At 46.9% G+C, this 18,165-nt stretch overlaps 1 protein-coding gene across 1 annotated transcript in view; it reads right to left on the reverse strand.

Moving 5' to 3' along the window:
- The window catches only part of PDZRN3 (PDZ domain containing ring finger 3), a 152,174-nt gene that overhangs the window by 14,087 nt on the left and 119,922 nt on the right, over positions 1 to 18,165 (reverse strand). Inside the window, exons 4-5 of the mRNA XM_033132797.1 lie at positions 4,109 to 4,350; positions 1,619 to 1,706 (exon numbers count right to left, since the gene is read on the reverse strand). Of these exons, the coding sequence (XP_032988688.1) occupies positions 1,619 to 1,706; positions 4,109 to 4,350 (330 nt within the window). The remainder of the gene's footprint in view (positions 1 to 1,618; positions 1,707 to 4,108; positions 4,351 to 18,165) is intronic.

Genomic DNA, 18,165 nt, shown 5'->3' on the forward strand with positions numbered 1-18,165 from the left:
GAAATGGTGGCTGTTTAAAGATGCCGACTTTGTCACATTATAGTTACATTAAAAGCAGTGTTGTCCTGCTGAGATTACAGCCCTTCTTGCAAAGCACTGCTCCAAAGAACTCTGGACTCCGGACATGTTAACAGGCACGTGGCCAGAGAGAAGTTCCTGCAGCAAATGACTGGGTCTGTCTGGGTAATTCTGCCCCCTGTGTCCCCTCCCCCGGTCATTTACATGCTAATTTACACATTCAAGATTCTGAATGTCCCGTAGGAAAGAAATCTGTTTACTTCTGTTCAACCTGACATTTCCTTGACTTTGGAAACCCCTTTGCAAACACCGTGTATTAATAACTTAGAGGACTAGTGCCCTGGGGGAGATGGCACACTGAAAATGACAGGCAGAACCCTTAATTTGCTGAAAGGCACAAGGCTGCATTTCCTGGGGCAGTTGTTGGAATGCAAGGGCCCTGGTCCATGGACAGCAGCCATTTATATAGTTAGAATAACTAGTTCCAGTGTAGATCATATGCACCAGAAGGAATTCACATTCTCAAAAACATGCCATCACTGGGTCAGCCATGGCTCTGGTACCCAGCGTGGGCTGTGGGGGAGCGGCCAGGGAGCGGGCACCTGCTTTTACTGATTGTCGTCTTCTGGTTTGTAACAAAAACTTGGTGACTTTGAAGGAATGCCTGAGCTGTCTTCTACTCTTTCTGTCCCTGCAAGGGACCCATGCCACTTGCGCACTTATCAGCCTCAGAAGTACAGCGAGAGGCCCAGATGACACAGTGGCTGGCCACGGAATTGAATGAGATGCTGCTGGGTTTTGACTGATTGTCGTTTGTGCCGAGACGTTCGCCTCTCAGCACCAGGTAGCTTTTTAAAAGGCACCCTGGTACCCTATTCTGTAAACTCAGTTTCTAAAAAATGCTCTCATATGTTTTAAAACACACTGAAATATGAAACAGTTTTCCCACAACTATAAATGATCCTAAAAGTTGATTTCTCTCTATTTTCTATCCCTCTTACTAAAAGGAAAATGAGTAGAAGTCTGTGAACTGGTGTCCTCTAAACATTTTACATCTTAGAGGCCGGTGTGACATTATACAGCATCTGGAATCCTGAGTCATTTCTGGCCTCAAGTAACACAGAGAGTAGTGGATTGGCTTCATTCCTCCAAGATCAGTGTCAGAAAACCTTTACAAGGAACCAGTGGGTGAAACCTTCTGTCGTTGGCTGTGGGCAGTGTCCACTTGAACACTCTGTCACCTGTTCGTGAGCATCTGCATCGAAGGTGATGACGACAGTGAGTGGGGAGGAGCTGACACCCGTCAGGGATGTGTCTGCCGGGGGGAGGCTGTGACTTCACAGGTCCTACAGGACTTTCTACCCTGTCTCCTCAACAATTTAAATAAAAAGCCCACATTTCTGCTTTGGGATCTGATCGTCAAGCTCTGCGGTGGAAGGGAAGAAAAGCTCAAATGCCTTTCAAACAGCCAGAAGTGGTTCTTTTGAAAGAAATTCACCAAAAGCAGGTATTTCGTAAGCATCCATATCTCAGTTCACGCTGACTGAGCACTTGCTGTTCCTAACGTGAGCCCCGCAGTGAGCCCAGGACGCGGTCCTACCTCCAGCTCCAGCTCCTCCCTGTCCAGGTCCTGCTGGGCACCGCCGATGTAGTCACTGGGGTCGTAGTACCCGTGGGCACAGGGAAGCCTGCAAAGACACGAAGGACCGTGAAGGTGCTGCCTGTTCGCCACCCTGACCGATGGCCTGCCGCGGCAGGTGGCAGCTTCGTCACCGCTCACACTCTCTGGTCAGGACCTCCACCATCACATTTCCACCACTGCTGACAGCGGCTGCCCAGAAGGGGTCAGATGCAAGCAGCTGTGCTGTTCCCAGTGACCAGTCCAGCTGCCTAGCCATGCGGGTCACCACGACCAATTTCTTAGTCTGCATGGGAGACAGACTGGCCTTTACCACTTGCTGCTTCAGTTACATTGTATCTGGGAGAAAAAGGCAACACTCAGCCTGCTGGGACTGGAAAGCCGGCTGGGACCACACTGCCATGCTGTCTGTCTTCTCAAACTTTTTTGACCGTGTCCACAAGAAATATGTTTGTTATTAAACCCAGTGTGCACACGCATGTAATGTATCTACACACACACACACACACACACACACACAAATGCACACATGTGCGTGCACACGCTCACACACGCATGTGTGCACACGCATATGTATACACACACACACTACTAGGAGAACGGAGCGTGGGTCACTTCAGTGCATGTGACAGTTCACAGAGCCCGCCACCCGTCTGGACACACTGTGACTGAAGCGCTAGGAGCACAGGCAGCGGAAAGGTGCCAGCCAGGGAAGGAAGGGGAGCTGGGCACCCAGACCTTCTTGCCCCAGAGATCGGCACATGGTCTGCCCGCCTCCACTTAGCTTTGAAACGACAGATCAGACACGAGTGCCCATTCACACAGCGGGCTTTCCAGTCCCCAGGCCAGCGCCTGCACGTGCGGGGCTCAGGCTGACGGTGCTGCTGGAAGCCTGGCTCATAAGCGTCAGCCACACCCCCTTCATCCCTGCGCACCTGCTACTGACCTTTCACCTGGCAGTCAGAACTGGACAGCCCTGACCTCGCGACTCTTCTGACAATTCTCAAGTGCCCCTTGGGGAAAGTCATGTCAAATGCACTAGACTTGAGAGGAAATTTGGGGTCTGGCTTCTATGAGGCCCGTCACTGTGACAGTTCAACATCCGCGAGTCGGGAGTAGCCCGGAAGTCCTCATTAGTGATGACAGGCAGTTTGGAATGTAACGTCAGGGAACGGGTCGGAACGGTCACGCTCAGTGACTCGGCCAGTTCCCTAGGATCCCAGAATGACACACAGTGTCATGGCTCCGATCTGGTCATCTGCTGAGCAGAAGTGGCACCTGCACCGTCAATGCACAGGCGTGAGGGACACGTGAGCACACCGCCTGTGCACACTGCGTCACACACTGAGGGGCTGTCTGACCACACCGTGCTCCACTTTACATGCTGCCGGTGCAGCCACACTTACTCTGTAAAGCTGAGCAGCCCTGGGTTCCAATGCCAGCTAAGCATGAAAACCAGGGGGGAAGAGCGAGCTTTTGTGTGATGGAGACACAGGTCCCTCCAGCTTCTGAGCTGCCTACAGGTTTCACTCAGCTTCTCCCGAGGAACTGAAAATGCCCCTGAAATAACGCACCGAGTGACTTACCTGAGCCAGGAGCAAGATGGGACAGACAGGACTGAGTGACATCAGCCCGAGGCTGAGGCCGGAAGTGGACGTCTTGCCCCGAGATGTGCAAAGTCCCATGGGGAAGGCTCTACTGGACTGGCCATGCTTTTAAGCCAGTGGCCGACCTTAGAGAATTTCTCGCTGTTTTTATCTTAAATATTTCACATCAATCACTAAACTAATGACAATCTCTGTGTACCACATGCCATGCTGAACGCTTTCCATGCTTTATACCATTTGATCCAGCACCCCTATGTGGCAGGTACCACTACTGTCCCCATCTTAACAGAGAGAAAATAAAGCCCAGGGGAATGAAAGCACGTCAACCCAGGGGACGGCGATGCTTGAGGGCTCTGGGCTGCTCTGCAGTGACGGGCTGTGTGGTCACAGGGCTGTCTGACGGGAAGGCGGGGCTTCTGCGTGTGCGTGCAGACCCCCACGTGGGTCCAGGGCAGACGTGAGCCCCCCAAGGGCAGGGCCACAAGCCAGGCCCTCCCTCACCTCTTTGTTTCTAGAAAGAGCCACCAGCAGTTCCTGTGTTCCAGCCTCAGAGCCTCCACGTGGCCAATCATGGTGATGAAATCTTATTCTGAAACAACTTTTACGACATTAGGAAGTAATTTTGTTCTTAGAATATAATTTGAATAACTGCTCCAGGGTTATCATGGGCTAGCTAATGTATCAGACTGGCTTTGAGCAGGACTCAATTTATTGCCTCTATAAACAACAAGGTTGGAAGTGGGTGACCTGGAAAAAGCTGTGAGGCCATGAACTCTTCAGGCACGTGGACGGAATAGCCAGGTCCCCACACTTCTCCGGAACACTCGCCACGCCAGTCACTTACCCCTCGGCCAGGAGGTAGGGCTCCAGCACGGGAGGGGCGGCGGGGGCCGCCAGGGCCATGATGTGCTCGAAGGTGATGTCAGTCTGCGTCCCCGTGTCCACCAGCTGCGCCTCGGGGACCGGCGTGCACATCCGGGCCCGCGGCGTCCTCCTCAGCACCTGCACCACGATGGGCTCCTGCGCTGTCTTGAAGGCGTCCACAGCCTGCTCGTGGGTGGCCCGGGACAGGTCCTTGCCGTTGACCTGTGGAGAGACAGGTGTGGGAGGAGGAGGTACAGTTAAGCAAATGTCTGGCTCGGCTGCTAAGAGGAAGGACAAGTTGGGGAGAGCAGGGCACGTGGGTGCTCTGTCAGGTTTCCCCAGGAGCACGGTGGGGTCGGGTGAGTGTGGAGGTGGCAGATCAGGCATCACATGACACATCTCACAGTGGGAATGTCTGTATCACAGTGTCATGTTGCTGGCGAGACAGAAGGGCAGCCTGAGGCGCAGCACCTTTGTCAGGCAGGGCAGCTAACTAGAAATTAACCACATCGTTACGGTTCACGGCGGGTGTTTTTCCAGTGGGTGTCAGGGGACATCAGTTTTGCTTTTGTGCAGGCAATATCGAGTTCCCTTTTTAAATGAATTCTTTTGCTTTTCTTTAAAAAGCCAATTGGAAATATTAGTTAAATGATGACGCAGGCACAGGTGGACAGGGCCGACGACAGAAAGGACCTCCAAGGGCCGACAGCAGCTGGTGGAATGGCGGCGCCCGCTGGCACTGCTCCTCCGCACAGCTTCTCAGCATCGTCCCGGGCAGCTGGCGGCACCAAAGGGTGTTCACCTCCCCTCTGACAGCTTCAAATAAATGGCATGAGGTGCCCTGGGCAGTGAGTATGGGTGAGAACTTTGGGAGCTGTGTCCAGGGCCCCCACTCCCCAATGGCACAACCAACTAACTCAACACGGCCATCTTCAGGATGACGTGCATGAGGAAACAAGGCAGAACGTAGGTTCTAAAAAGCAAAGTCACTCCCAGCCACCTGGGGACCAGCTGTGGAAGTCACTCCCACCCCCACAGCCAAGGACCACGGGGTTCCATCCCCATGGTTTGCTGATGTCTAGTGATTGCACTGCACAAACGAAACATGGCGTAGGGGTCACATCTGCAGAACAAGTGTCTGCAAAGCCCTCGCATATCAGATCTTCTCTGGAGAGAAATACGGACAAATTCGTGTCCCGTAACCAAGGACCTGAATCCTGAATGTAAACCCCGTACACCCGCAGTCCATTCGTCCACTGTGCATGCTTCTGTACTCCTCTGTAAGTGCCAGAACGACACTGAGCCTTTCCCTTCGCCCACGTCAGTGGGCACCCCACGGGGCTGCAGTGTGCATCTGAGTGGCGGGAGCCGTCATGCCAGGCACTCCAGGCTGACAGGATAGAGGGGCCTCTGCCAGGGGCTCTGAGGTCTTGTTTCCTCTTAGCAGAGGGCACCAGGCAGGGACGGCCCTCTGCTGCCCGTGGGCACCTGCATGTGCGGCCTGGGCTCCTGGGACACACTGGGACCACGCGGGGCGCCGCTGAGGCTCACGTGACATACTGAGGGACGCAGAGCACAACGTGGGAGAATTGGGGTCTCTGATGATATCACTGACAAATGAACTAACTCATCTTGGAACGTCTTAACCCCAAACTTCTTGTCATCCTCAGCACTACGTTCCATGTACCCCAGGCCATTCTGATTCGGACCTGAACTCCCCACCGCCTCAAACAGCCCAGTGGCTGTGACCTCACAGATACCCTGTGACAACAGGCCGCAGAGCATTCTTATTTGTTCCTAGAGACATCCTTCTACCGCCTAACAGAACCAATGAAAATGCTTTTCTGACTGGAAGTGCGTTTTCATTGGCTCATGTTCATAGAAAAGTGATGGTAATTCCTGTTTTCCTTGAGTACATTCCGTAAACCGACGCCAGAACCGCTGAGCGGGTGTTTCAATGGGGCCTAAATGAAACGTGACGGTGTCCCCTGCTCAGTCAGGGTAGGAGGGTCCCTGGACAAACAGTTCCTGCGTCTCAGTGGTCCCGAGTGCCCCGTGGTGGGTGATTCAAGGAGCGGACACAGTGACCTCACAGCACCCACCCCTGAGCCCACAGGGGGCCGGGGACCCTGGGGGGGCTGCGGACTGCCCTGTCATCCCACACCAGAACGTCACCGCTGCTTCTGGCTGGAGGCATAGAAAGGCACTGTCACAGCTGTGCCCGACGGAGCGGTGCCAGCCGCCCAAAGCCGGGTCCATTTTATTCAGACGCAGTTCGAGCAAGCCCCCCTCTTTCTCACAGCTCAGTGATGTGGGCACAGAAACCCCAACTCTGGGTTCAGGCCACGGTGGAACCTCGACTGTGAGCTTTGGGCAATGAAATTATTCTGAGTCTCAGTTTCCTCATCTGTTTTCATCTTTATTGAAAATAAAGGTAATTCAAGTGTTGGGGTTTACGAAGCTTGTGAGATAACCTATGCCTAGCGCCTAACATGCAATCCTAAGAACTTACTAAGAAACCACTGGTAATGGGGGGCCTACAGCAGGAGGGTCACATTTCCCCAGGAGAAAATAATCTATAAATCAAAGAAGCAAAATGCAACCCAGTCAGTGGCCTCAGGAGACGTCTGGACACTGAATGGCGCCCGGCGCATCTCATGCTCCTGCTACTGCGTCCACGTTCACCTTCTCAGTCCCGAGTTTCTGCGGATCGTCTGGGGCATAACAGATAAAAGGTGCCGGATGCGACCCTGCCGCACTGCTTGACAAGGTACTTTAGGGATCGTTACACTCTCTTAACAGATGATGAGACAAGGCAGTTTACCAGCCTAGATGATCCACTGTTGCAGCCAAATGTGTTTGGAATTACCTTGTGCACATAACACTTATGACACTGTCATCTGGGAATCACATCCCTGAGAGACTCAGCGAGGTGACGACTCCTGCACACGCCGCCAGCCACCCGAGAACACAAACCTGTATTGTGGGATTAGCATCACATCTACATTACACAGGACGCGAGGGTGATGGCTGCAATTACAGACGAGTGCTCACCCGGTGACGTCTGGCCCGGTCAAATTCAATATCATTAACTCGCCCAATTGAGCAGATTGCTTTGAAAACAGTTTATGCAGCTCTAAAACCAAGTAAATGGAGTGTTTTGGAACAAGAAATGCTGATTGCGAACTTTATCTTTATTATAAATGGGATGCTTAAGTTATTCACCTAAGGCTCTGGCTGGTCCCCCATGACTGAGGTGCAATTATGGTAAAAATCCAATCAGTCTGTCTCGAGGCAAACATCACAGCCACAAATACGAGGTGACACTAGTGACCTTAGGGAGGGCTTGTGCTGTAAGGTCTCCTGAGACGAGGCGACCGTGCTCAGGGCACAGGAGGAAGACTCCTCTGGGAACCGTGCTTGCTGCTCCTGTGTGAGGCGCCTGCAGCCCTTTCCCACATCCCGAGACCACCGCAGAACTGGGGGCCTGTCCCTCGGGGGTGCATTTCAGCGACATCCCACTTGTCCGTCTCAGTCATCCAGTCCTCCAGCCAGTATTTTCTGCGGTTACTTAGTGAGACTTGTTCCCTCCCTGGCTGATGGGATGCCACCAGAGTGAATTTCTTGGGGAAAAAATGAGGCCACAGCAGATGTAAACCACTTAACATTCGATCAGATAGAAGACACTGTGGCAGCATTTTACCAAAACCACAAGGGAAGGACCTGAGCTGGCGTGTGGCCAGACTGCCCCCTGGGACTCCGCTGCAGGACTCACTGAGCCCGTAACCCAGGGAGGCCTGCTTGTCCATCCACCTGGAAACAGCAGGGCTGAAACGACGGTCTTGTACACTGCGCATCACCTCTCAAACCCGGAGCCCAGAACCCTGCAAAGTCTCCACATCTTAACTGCAAGTAGTTCTGGATATGTTTTAATACGGTATTTGAAAAAGACAGGCCATACGCTCTCCAAATTAGAAAATAAGTATCCTTTATGGGAAGACATTTGGTTTCTGAGGATCAGCGTCTCACGTCACCTCTATTTCTATTACATGTGCAAATGACCCAGTCTAAAGAGCTAATGCAGTTTAAAACCCAGCCTGCTATAAATTGTGCCCTGAATAAAAGCCAACTTTTATAGGGTGCATTTCATTAAATTCTGTAAAATATCACACCTGTGTTTTCAAACTAATTAAAGTTGAGATTCCTTTACTGGAAGCAATCGGCAATGAATAAACTGTATACTGAAAAGTAAAAGGTTTTAAGCCCTGATGTAGGTTGGATAAAAAAGGAAATTTTGGCGTGACATCACCAAGATGGCGCTACAGGTGGTTCCTGACTCTTGGGGTGCACTCAGACCAGGGGACTCAGCAGGTGCAGAGCTGCCTGATGGGTCCTCACATGGGGAGTTTTGCTCGCCCTACGGCCTGGTTCGCCCACACCCAGGCAAGAAGCTGAGTCACAGCCCATGAGCTGTGGACAGTGCCTTCCCACCCACCTGACCAGAGGGCTGGTTACAACTCCTGGAAGCTGGGTGACCCAGTGCCACCTGAGCTGAGAGGAAGGCAGGCAGAGCTGACAGCTTGCAGAGCAAAGCCAGTGGCCAGGTTCAGTCAGGGAACGTGGGTGCAGGTCGGTTTGAGTTAAGACTACAAACAAAGAGCTTTACCATCTTTAGAGCTGCTTCTTCCTCTGTTCCTGGCTTCGAATCTAACTCTCAGCCGTGCTCATCACTGACTAAGCCTTCAGCCTGTCCGACTGGGGAACCTGACCAGAGCACACAGGGATCTCCACAGCCCATTCAACAGCCCTACCTGTGGTGGCACCTGAACCCAGAGCACAGCCTTTGGCTTTCCTGTTTGCAGAGCAAAACTAGTGGACTCACCAGAGAATTCAGTGCACACTCTGGCCTGATTCAGGTCCCCAAACAATGAGCTGAACAAGCCCTGAATCCTGTCCGGCTCCCTGCCCGGGCAGCAAAGCTAATTTGCAGCCCCATCTACTACTGAATATAGTCCCGACCATCTGGTAACGCTGACGAGAGAATCCAGGCAACAGTGGAGTCTGTTCTACAGCCTCACCTGGGTAGGGAACCAGCCCTTTCCAGTTGTTCTCGGGCAGTGGCACACCACCCCCACCCTCCCCACCCCACCCTCATCCCCAACCTCTGAGCGCAAACGGTTGCTTTGCCTCCAAACAGGCCTCACCTGCTCAAGGACATTACCAAGAGACACACTGAGAAACTGAGCCAACATAAGGAATCAAGGATCACAAAAAATTGGGTTAATAGGAACTTGTCAAGGCATAGGAAACTAATAAAGCTCCAATAACTGAGCCTAAAGAAATGGAGATCGAAGAACTATCAGACAAGGAATTCAGAATAATCCTCTGGGGAATTTTAGTGAACTACAAGAAAACACAGACAGATGACTAAACAAAATTAGGAAAACAATGCAGGAATAAAATGAGAAGTTTGACAAGGAAATAGTAACCACCACCAAACAAACAAACAGAAATCCTAGAGTTGAAAAATACAGTAACTGAACTGAAGAATTCAACAGAGAGTTCCAGAAGTGGACTTGACCATGCAGTGGAAACAATCAGGTACCTGGAGGGCCGTACACTGGAAATCACCCAATCACAGGAACAAAAGGAAAAGACAATGAAGAAACCTACAGAAATTACGGGACACAATGAAAAGAAACAATATTCTCATTATGGGAATTCCAGAAGGACAAGAGAAAGAGAGAGGGACAGAAAGTACAGTATTTAAAGTAGTAATTGCTGAAAACTTTGCAAACCTGGGGAGAGAAATGGACTTCCAGATCCATGAGGCCCAAAGGACTCAAATAGGCTAAACCTGAATAGGGCTACAACAAGACACATTTTAATTAAACTGTCAAAAGTCAAACACAAAGACTTTAAGAGCAGCAAAAAAAAAGAGGGACGTTACATATAAGGGAACCGCCATAAGATCATTGAAGGATTTCTCAACAGAAACTTTTGAGGCAATGAGAGAATAAGATGACGTATTCAAACAAATAACTGTCAACCAAGAATTCTATGCCTGGTGAACTGTCCTTCAGAAACAAAGGAAGGATCAAGACTTGCCTGAACGAAAATAGCTGAGGGCATTCATTAATACCGCACCTTCCTTACAAGAAATTCTAAAGGGAATTCTTTGAGTGGAAGTAAAACAATACTAATTAACATATAAGAACATAAAAAGTTTAAATCTCACTGGTAATGGTAAATATACAGTCATAATTAGATTCTGCAATATGGTATAGTGGTGCATAACTCACAACTCGTTAGAAGGTTAAAAAAGTAGCAAAATAACCATAAATACAACAATCTGTTATTAATTACGCAATACAAAAACATGTAAGTTGTAATAGCAATAAACTAAAATGTGAGGGGGAGAAGTGAAAGTTGTTATCAGTTTAAAAAAGGGTGTTATAAAAGTTAGAGGTAATTTTATGTAAGCCTCATGATAACCACAAGGGAAAATCTTGTAGTAATTACACAACAGAACATGATAAATAAGTCCAAGTACTGGTACCAAAAGACATCCAAACACCAAAAAAGACAGCAGGATAAGAAAGAAAGAACAAGGGGCCCGCTCGGTGGCTCAGGCGGTTGGAGCTCCGTGCTCCTGACTCCAAAAGTTCGATTCCCACATGGGCCAGTGGGCTCTCAACTACAAGGTTGCCAGTTTAATTCCTCAAGTCCCGATGGTGGGCTCCGGCCCCTGCAACTGGGATTGAGCACAGCACCTTGAGTTGAGCTGCCTCCCGGATGGCTCAGTTGGTTGGAGCGCAGGCTCTCAACCACAAGGTTGCCAGTTCGATTCCTTGACTCCCACAGGGGATGGTGGGCTCCACCCCCTGCAACTAAGATTGAACACGGCACCTTGAGCTGAGCTGCTGCTGAGCTCCCAGATGGCTCAGTTAGTTGGAGCGCGTCCTCTCAACCACAAGGTTGCTGGTTCGACTCCCACAAGGGATGGTGGGCTGAGCCCCCTGCAACTAGCAACGGCAACCGGACCTGGACCTGGAGCTGAGCTGCGCCCTCTACAACTAACACTGAAAGGACAACAACTTGAAGCTGAACGGCACCCTCCACAACTAAGATTGAAAGGACAACAACTTGACTTGGGGAAAAAAAAAAACAACAAAGAACAATGAATCTGAAAAAACAACCAGAAAAGAATAAACAAAATAACAATAGTAAATCCTTACCTATCAACAATTACTTTAAATGTAAACAGATTCAATTCTCCAATCAAAAGACACATAATGACGGAAGGGATAAAACACACACACACACACACACACACACACACACACACACACACACACAAACCAAGATCCAATAATATGTTATTTACAGGAGATTCACTTTAGCCTCTAAAGATGCACATAGACTGAGAATGAAGGAATGGATAACGATATTAAAGCAAACGGTAAAAACAACAAAAGCAGGGGTAACTCATACATATATCAGACAAAATAGACTAGAAACTAAATTTGGTAAAAAGAGACAAAGAAGGTCATTATATAATGCTAAAGGGGTTGATACATCAAGAAGATATAATAATTGTAAATATTTATGCATGCCAACATTGGAGCACTGAAATACATAAAGCAAAAAGTAACAGAGCTAAAAGGAGAAATAAATAGTAATATAATAATAACTGGGAACTTTAATACCCCAGTCTCAACAGTGGACAGATCATCCAGGTAGAGAAACAATAAAGAAACAGTAGATTTGAGTAAGACTGTACACCAAAGGGCCCTGACAGACATATGCAGAATGTTTTCTCCAACAACAGCAGAACACACATTCTTCTCAAGCACACATGGAACATTTTCTAGAACAGACCGTATGTCAGGCCACAAAACAAGTCTTAGCAAACTCAAGATGATTGGGAATCATACCAAGTTATCGTCTCTGACCACAATGGCATTAAACCAAAAATCAATAACAATAGGAAAATGGGAAAATTCATGAACACAGGGAAATTAATAACCCTGTCCTGAAAACACACACATACACACACACAAAGGATTAAATAAGAAATTAAAGGGGAAATAAAATGTTTCTTGAGAAAAATGAAAATGGAAACACACATACTAGAACTTGTGGGATGCAGCAAAAGCTGTTCTAAGAGGGAAGTTCATAGCATGAAACACCTACATTAAGAAAGATCCCAAATAAACAATCTAACTCTACAGCTTAAAGAACTTGAAAAAGAAGCGCAAACTGAGTCCAAAGTTAGCAGAATAAAGAAAATGATAAATATCCAAGTAGAAATAAATGAAATAGAAAAGAGAAATATAGAAAAGATTAATCAAACTTTGAATTGGTTCTTTGGAAAGATAAACTAAATTGACAAACACTTAGCTAGACTAACTAATGAAAAAATAGAAAGAATCCAAATTAACAAAATTATAAAAGAAAAAGGAGACATTACAACTGCTAACACAGAAATTCAAAGGATCATAAGAGGCTACTATGAACAACTATACACCAACAAACTGTGCAGCCTAAAAGAAATGGAAAAATTCTTAGAAACACACAACTTATCAAGACTTAATCGAAAGAGAGAAAAAATTCACATAGACCAATTACTCATATGGGGATTGACTCAGTAATCATGTCTCCTAACAAAGAAAAGGCCAGGGCCACATGGTTTCACTGGTGAATTTTACCAAACATTTAAAAAAGAATTCACACCAATCCTTTTCAAACTCTTCCAAAAGATCAAAGGAGCACTCCCAAACTCATTCTATAATGCCAGTGTTATGATACTAAAACTAGGAAAGGACACTACCAGCCAATATTCCTGGTGAGTATAGATGCAAAATCCTCAGTATAATACCAGCACACTGAATTCAGCAATACATTAAAAAAATCACTCACCATGATCAAGTGGAATTCATTCCTGGAATGCAAGGATGGTTCAGCACATGCAAATCATTCAGTGACACATCACATTCGTAGAATGAAAGAAAAGACTCATATGATCATCTTAATAGATGCAGAAAAAGCATTTCACAAAAATTCAACATCCATTCACGATAAAAAGGCATAGAAGTACGTATCTCAACATAAAGGCCATATGTGACAAGCCCACAACTGACATCATGCTCAACGGTGAAAGGTTGAAAGCTTTTCCTCTAAGATCAGGAACAAGACAAGGGTGTCCTCACTCACAGCTCCTATTCGACACAGCCCTGGACGTCCTAGCCAGAGCAATCAGGCAAGAAAAAGAAATAAATGTATTACAATAGAAAAGAAAGCTGCAAGATTGCTTCTATTTGCAGATGACATGATTTTACTTATAGAAAATCTGAAAGACTCAACAAAAAATTCTAAGATCTAATGAAAATTCAGTATATATATAGCATACAAAAATCAGTAGCGTTTTTATACCCTAACAAAAATTTTTCTAAAAAAGAAATAAATTGATTCTATTTACAATAGCATCAAAAACAATAAAATACTTAGGAGTAAATTTCTTTAAGGAGTGAAAGATTTCTACTTGAAACCTACAAGACGTTGATGAAAGAAATTGAAGAGGATATAAATAAATGGAAAGGCATCTTGTGTTCATGGATTGGAAGAATTAATATTGTTAAAATATCAATACTACCAAAAGCCATCTATAGAGTCAAAATACAACTCTTATCAATATTTCAATGACTTTTTTTTTTTTTTTTTACAGAAGTAGATGATAAAAAAACACCTAAAATTTGTATGGAACAACAAAACACTCTGAATAGCCAAAGAAATCCTGAGAAAGACAAAACAGGAGGCATCACACTTCCTGATTTCGAGCTATACTATAAAGCTACAGTCAGTGAAACGGCATGGTACTGGCATAAAAACAGACACATAGACCAATGGACGGAATCGGGAGCCCAGCCCAGAAATAAGCCAAAGCATACAGTCAACTATTTGTAGCTAAGTTGAACACAAACCTGGTTATGAGTCTATTTCTTAATTTCAGATTCCAAACAAGACTAAACTGTTACACTTTATATATTTTTACATACAGGCACATTTAGTGAGAGTCATTTTCAGTCTAAAATGCCCTTTCCGTGGTACCATTCTGATCATACCTAGAGATGACACTGTATCTCTTCCTGCTCCTGGCGTTGCTGCCGTTATAACAGCTGCTGCAAACAAACTCTGAACACGATTTTCACTTTTCACTTTACTTCGTAAAAGGGAAAATCCTCTCCAGATTTCTTTTGTTCAGCAAGAACAGGTACAAACGAAAGTCTTTTCTAAAAGCCAAGTCGTGTAGAGGGAACTTTTGAGAAGCAGGGGATGCCTGCATTCTGCTGCTTGATTAAAAAGGCACTCAATCTCGTTATCTCAACCGTTCTCTGCAAAATGGACCATGTGCCCCAGCTCAGGGGCAGGCTCCTGAAACTTGGTTCGTCACATGGGCTGCCCCACACTGCTGGTGACTTAGAAGTGCAGTACAAACCCCAGACCATATCCACCTACAGGAGCCCTAGATTTTCAGTTCTGACCTTTACGAGACACCAACAGTGCCAAGCTGCATTATGACGGGACTTTTCAGCATCTTCCTATGAACATTTTCCTAATCTCCTCTCCCCTGTTACTCCTCCCACAAGGAAACCCACAGATCTGAGAGAGCAGCAGGACAGCTCTGCTGCTCAGGCGTCCTCAGGGTCGGGAGGCAGCCCCACACTTTGCTCAGTGGAACCGCTTCGGAGAGGGTGCTGTGTGTGGGGAACCATTTCAGTGCTGATCCAGCTGATGGAATTAAAACACAAAACTAACCTTGTATTTGTCCTGAACTCTGAAAAAATTCTGTATTGCCCAATTTGTTGGGGAAATTTAGGTTAGAGAAGCAAATGTTCTCTGCTTCGTAAACGTTAATTTCTAAATTAGAATAGAATTTCCAAAAGAGAAACCTCCATCTGATCAGCTCACGTCTCATCTGGAATATGTGTGATCGTCCAGTCAGGGTGCTTCCCTGCAGTAAAGAATCGGATGTATCTTTATTTCATTATCAAAATGTTCAGATTACTGAGACCCTCCCTTAGCCAAAGACCAGGGACAAGTTTATATAAATAGATTGTGTACATTCTAAGTTATCTCCACTGAAATACGGAATTACCTAACGGTCACTATGAGGAATTAATGCAGAATTCCTAAAATACCGGTTTTGAAAGAGGAACCAATAAGACTGAGTGGGAATAACAGACTCCGGAGACAGCTATGGTGGAAGCAGCAGAAATTGGGAAGATTCAGAACCTTTATGAATTACAAATAAACTTGGCACGTCTTTCTCAAAGACTTATAAATGTGACTTATCAATGGCACAAGAAGAGTAATGACGACGTCCGGGACACTTCTCACCTCGAAGGTGACCTCAAGGCACCACAGAGCTTTAAAATATGACCACGTTCTAATAACAGATCCTTGTGTTCCTGGCGATTAAAAATGAAACTGGCAGAATAATTACATATTTTAGCTGCACAATACACCTAGCACATAGGAGGCCAGAGATAAGTTTGTTGAGCTGAACAGAAAGAAAAAAATAAAATTAAAGGTGTTTGTGGAAAGTACGAACTGGGTTCAAAACACTACAAGATTTGTGTGTATGCGATTTAATTGATAAATGCTGTTAAGCGAGAAGGTAAATGATACAATAAACAAAGTACTACACTCTTGTCAAAGAAAACTGCTGATCCTTTCTGGGCCTCAGTTTCGTCATCTGTGAACTGGGGGATTAAACTCTAGATGGTGGTGGTGGGGGTAGTTTGTAGTGTAGGAGTGTCCCTGTGCTGCCTCCGAGGGCCCTGCTCGATTATTTCAGGTTGCCCAACACCTGGCCTTACAGCCTTTCTAGACACAAGTCCATAGTCCCCTGCTCCAACAATTCTGTCACATCCTGGGACATGTCCCCAGTCCTCCCATGTGCTATTGACACTTGGTTAAAATGCCTCGACCTTAATTCCTTGCTCTCAGTTTCGGTTACCTGAAAGCATCACTCCAGGTGGTGAGTCCTGCAGACGCACCGCCCCCGCCGCCCGCACCCCCTGCATCTGCCACATGTAATTAATTATCTGTGTGTCTCCCAGGGGGGACCCACAGCAGCAGCCTCTGAACTCAGGAAGGCGGGGAAGCACAGGACTGTCGTCAGGGGTCCTCTCGGTGACTGGTGCCCGTTCAAGCTTGAGAACCACTGCCCCAGAGAACTCTGTACCTTCACACTAGTATAAAAGAACGCACGGCACAAATGAGGCTCCACTCCGCCCCCCACCCCTTATGGGGTCAATCAGGGATAAAGAGCGAGAAGACCCGTGATGCCCTATGACTACGGGAGTGGGGGCCAGGCGAGGCCAGGCGGAGACTCACACACTGGTGGTTATTACAGAGAGGGTTCTGGGGGTGATTTGGCAACACTCATCGAGACTGCTAACGTGTGACAACTAGAACTGTACACTAAAAGAATTATTGAAGAATTATGAAAGACTGGCCAATGGTACTGCTTACTTGACAGATACAGTGGAAACGAGTCCTGGGACCTGAGAGCCCGAGAAGTGGGGACTGTACGTCATGAACTGTCATGGTGACGCCACATAGCTCGTCAGAAAGAGGATCCTGCTCAAGCTCATCCCCCCAGAACTCTGCCAATCAGGATTCATTTGGGCAACAAGGTACCTTCTAAAACCACACCCCTGTGGAAGGAGCTTCACTCACATTACTGGGGATTCAATTGGAGCAGGTCCCTTTGCTACCGGGAAGGGAGTGTTTGGAGTAGGAGGGTCTGTGGGTTAGGAGGGCTCAGGGTAACTTTGGAGCCTGAAGTGATTCTGAAAAGGACAGTGGTTGAAAAAAATGAAGGTTAGCGAAGTTTTGTCTATAAGATAAATACACATGCATGTATGTATGCATGTGTGCACATATCTTTTACAGACAAGACTGCACTAACCTTCAATTTTCCCTCATAAACTAGATATTACAGAACAATTTATTTGAAAAAATCTCTGCTTAAGCAAAACAAAATAACTTTTTTAGGTATTAACCAACAGATGGCAAAATTTTTCATCTGCATATAAAACAAGATATGAGCTTGTCTTGCCACCTACTCATCCAAAGTAAGACTTAAGAAAATCTGCCAGAAAGTGGAGAATGAGACGACTCTGAGAGTGAATAACTTAGAGGAAACTTCTGGAGCCTCAAATCGAGGCCCGTGTTGTCCACAATTGGATATTAGTGCCAATCATTTTCTTCACTTCTGTATTATTGCAGCTTATTCTTTAATACAACTTAATGAGAATAATCAAAGTTATTTGAAAAAAAAATTACCCTGCTAGGCAGTTGACCAGTACCGGTAGCCTGGGAAAGGGCCCTTTCCCCAAAATTCACCAACAGACACACACAGCGCAATATGCCCTGGGTGGACAAACAGGAAAGCAGGTCATCTGAAGTACACAGGGTCATTCATTCACTCACTCATTCCTTCATTCACTCATTCATTTTCCCAGTGTACCATTTGCCATTCGGCAGCATGGCCACTATCATGACACTTGCCACATCACTGAAGGTGACGCTGCTGGACACATGGCTTGGTGGCTTCAGAGAGTCACGCTGTGTTCCTGGACCCCACGCCGGTCAGTGAGCGGAGAAAGGTTATTTGGCTGTGGCAGGCTTGCAGACCTACTGACATGACCAAGCCAGCATTATGAATGAATGCAAGAGAAATCACTTATTAAAGCTACCTTTTCTTCACTGTTTCATGTTTCTTTCTGCCTGCCATGGCAGGTGGGTGACAGGACTACAGAGAGAGGGCCAGTCCTCCCTGTGTGACTCCGTACCTGATGGCAACATGCAGCGGTATCTATGGAAGCCATTAAGGTCCCAGACAAGCTCACTTGTCACCTAGAACCCTCCCCAGACCAAAGTGGGGTCCACTCAATCCAGGCCTTATTCAGAAGTCAGTGTGGTAAACATGCCCTGAATACTTAGTTACTGGTTATGTGTCAGGAC

The sequence above is a fragment of the Rhinolophus ferrumequinum genome, chromosome 17 (assembly GCF_004115265.2).
Source record: "Rhinolophus ferrumequinum isolate MPI-CBG mRhiFer1 chromosome 17, mRhiFer1_v1.p, whole genome shotgun sequence".
NCBI classification, from domain to species: domain Eukaryota; kingdom Metazoa; phylum Chordata; class Mammalia; order Chiroptera; family Rhinolophidae; genus Rhinolophus; species Rhinolophus ferrumequinum.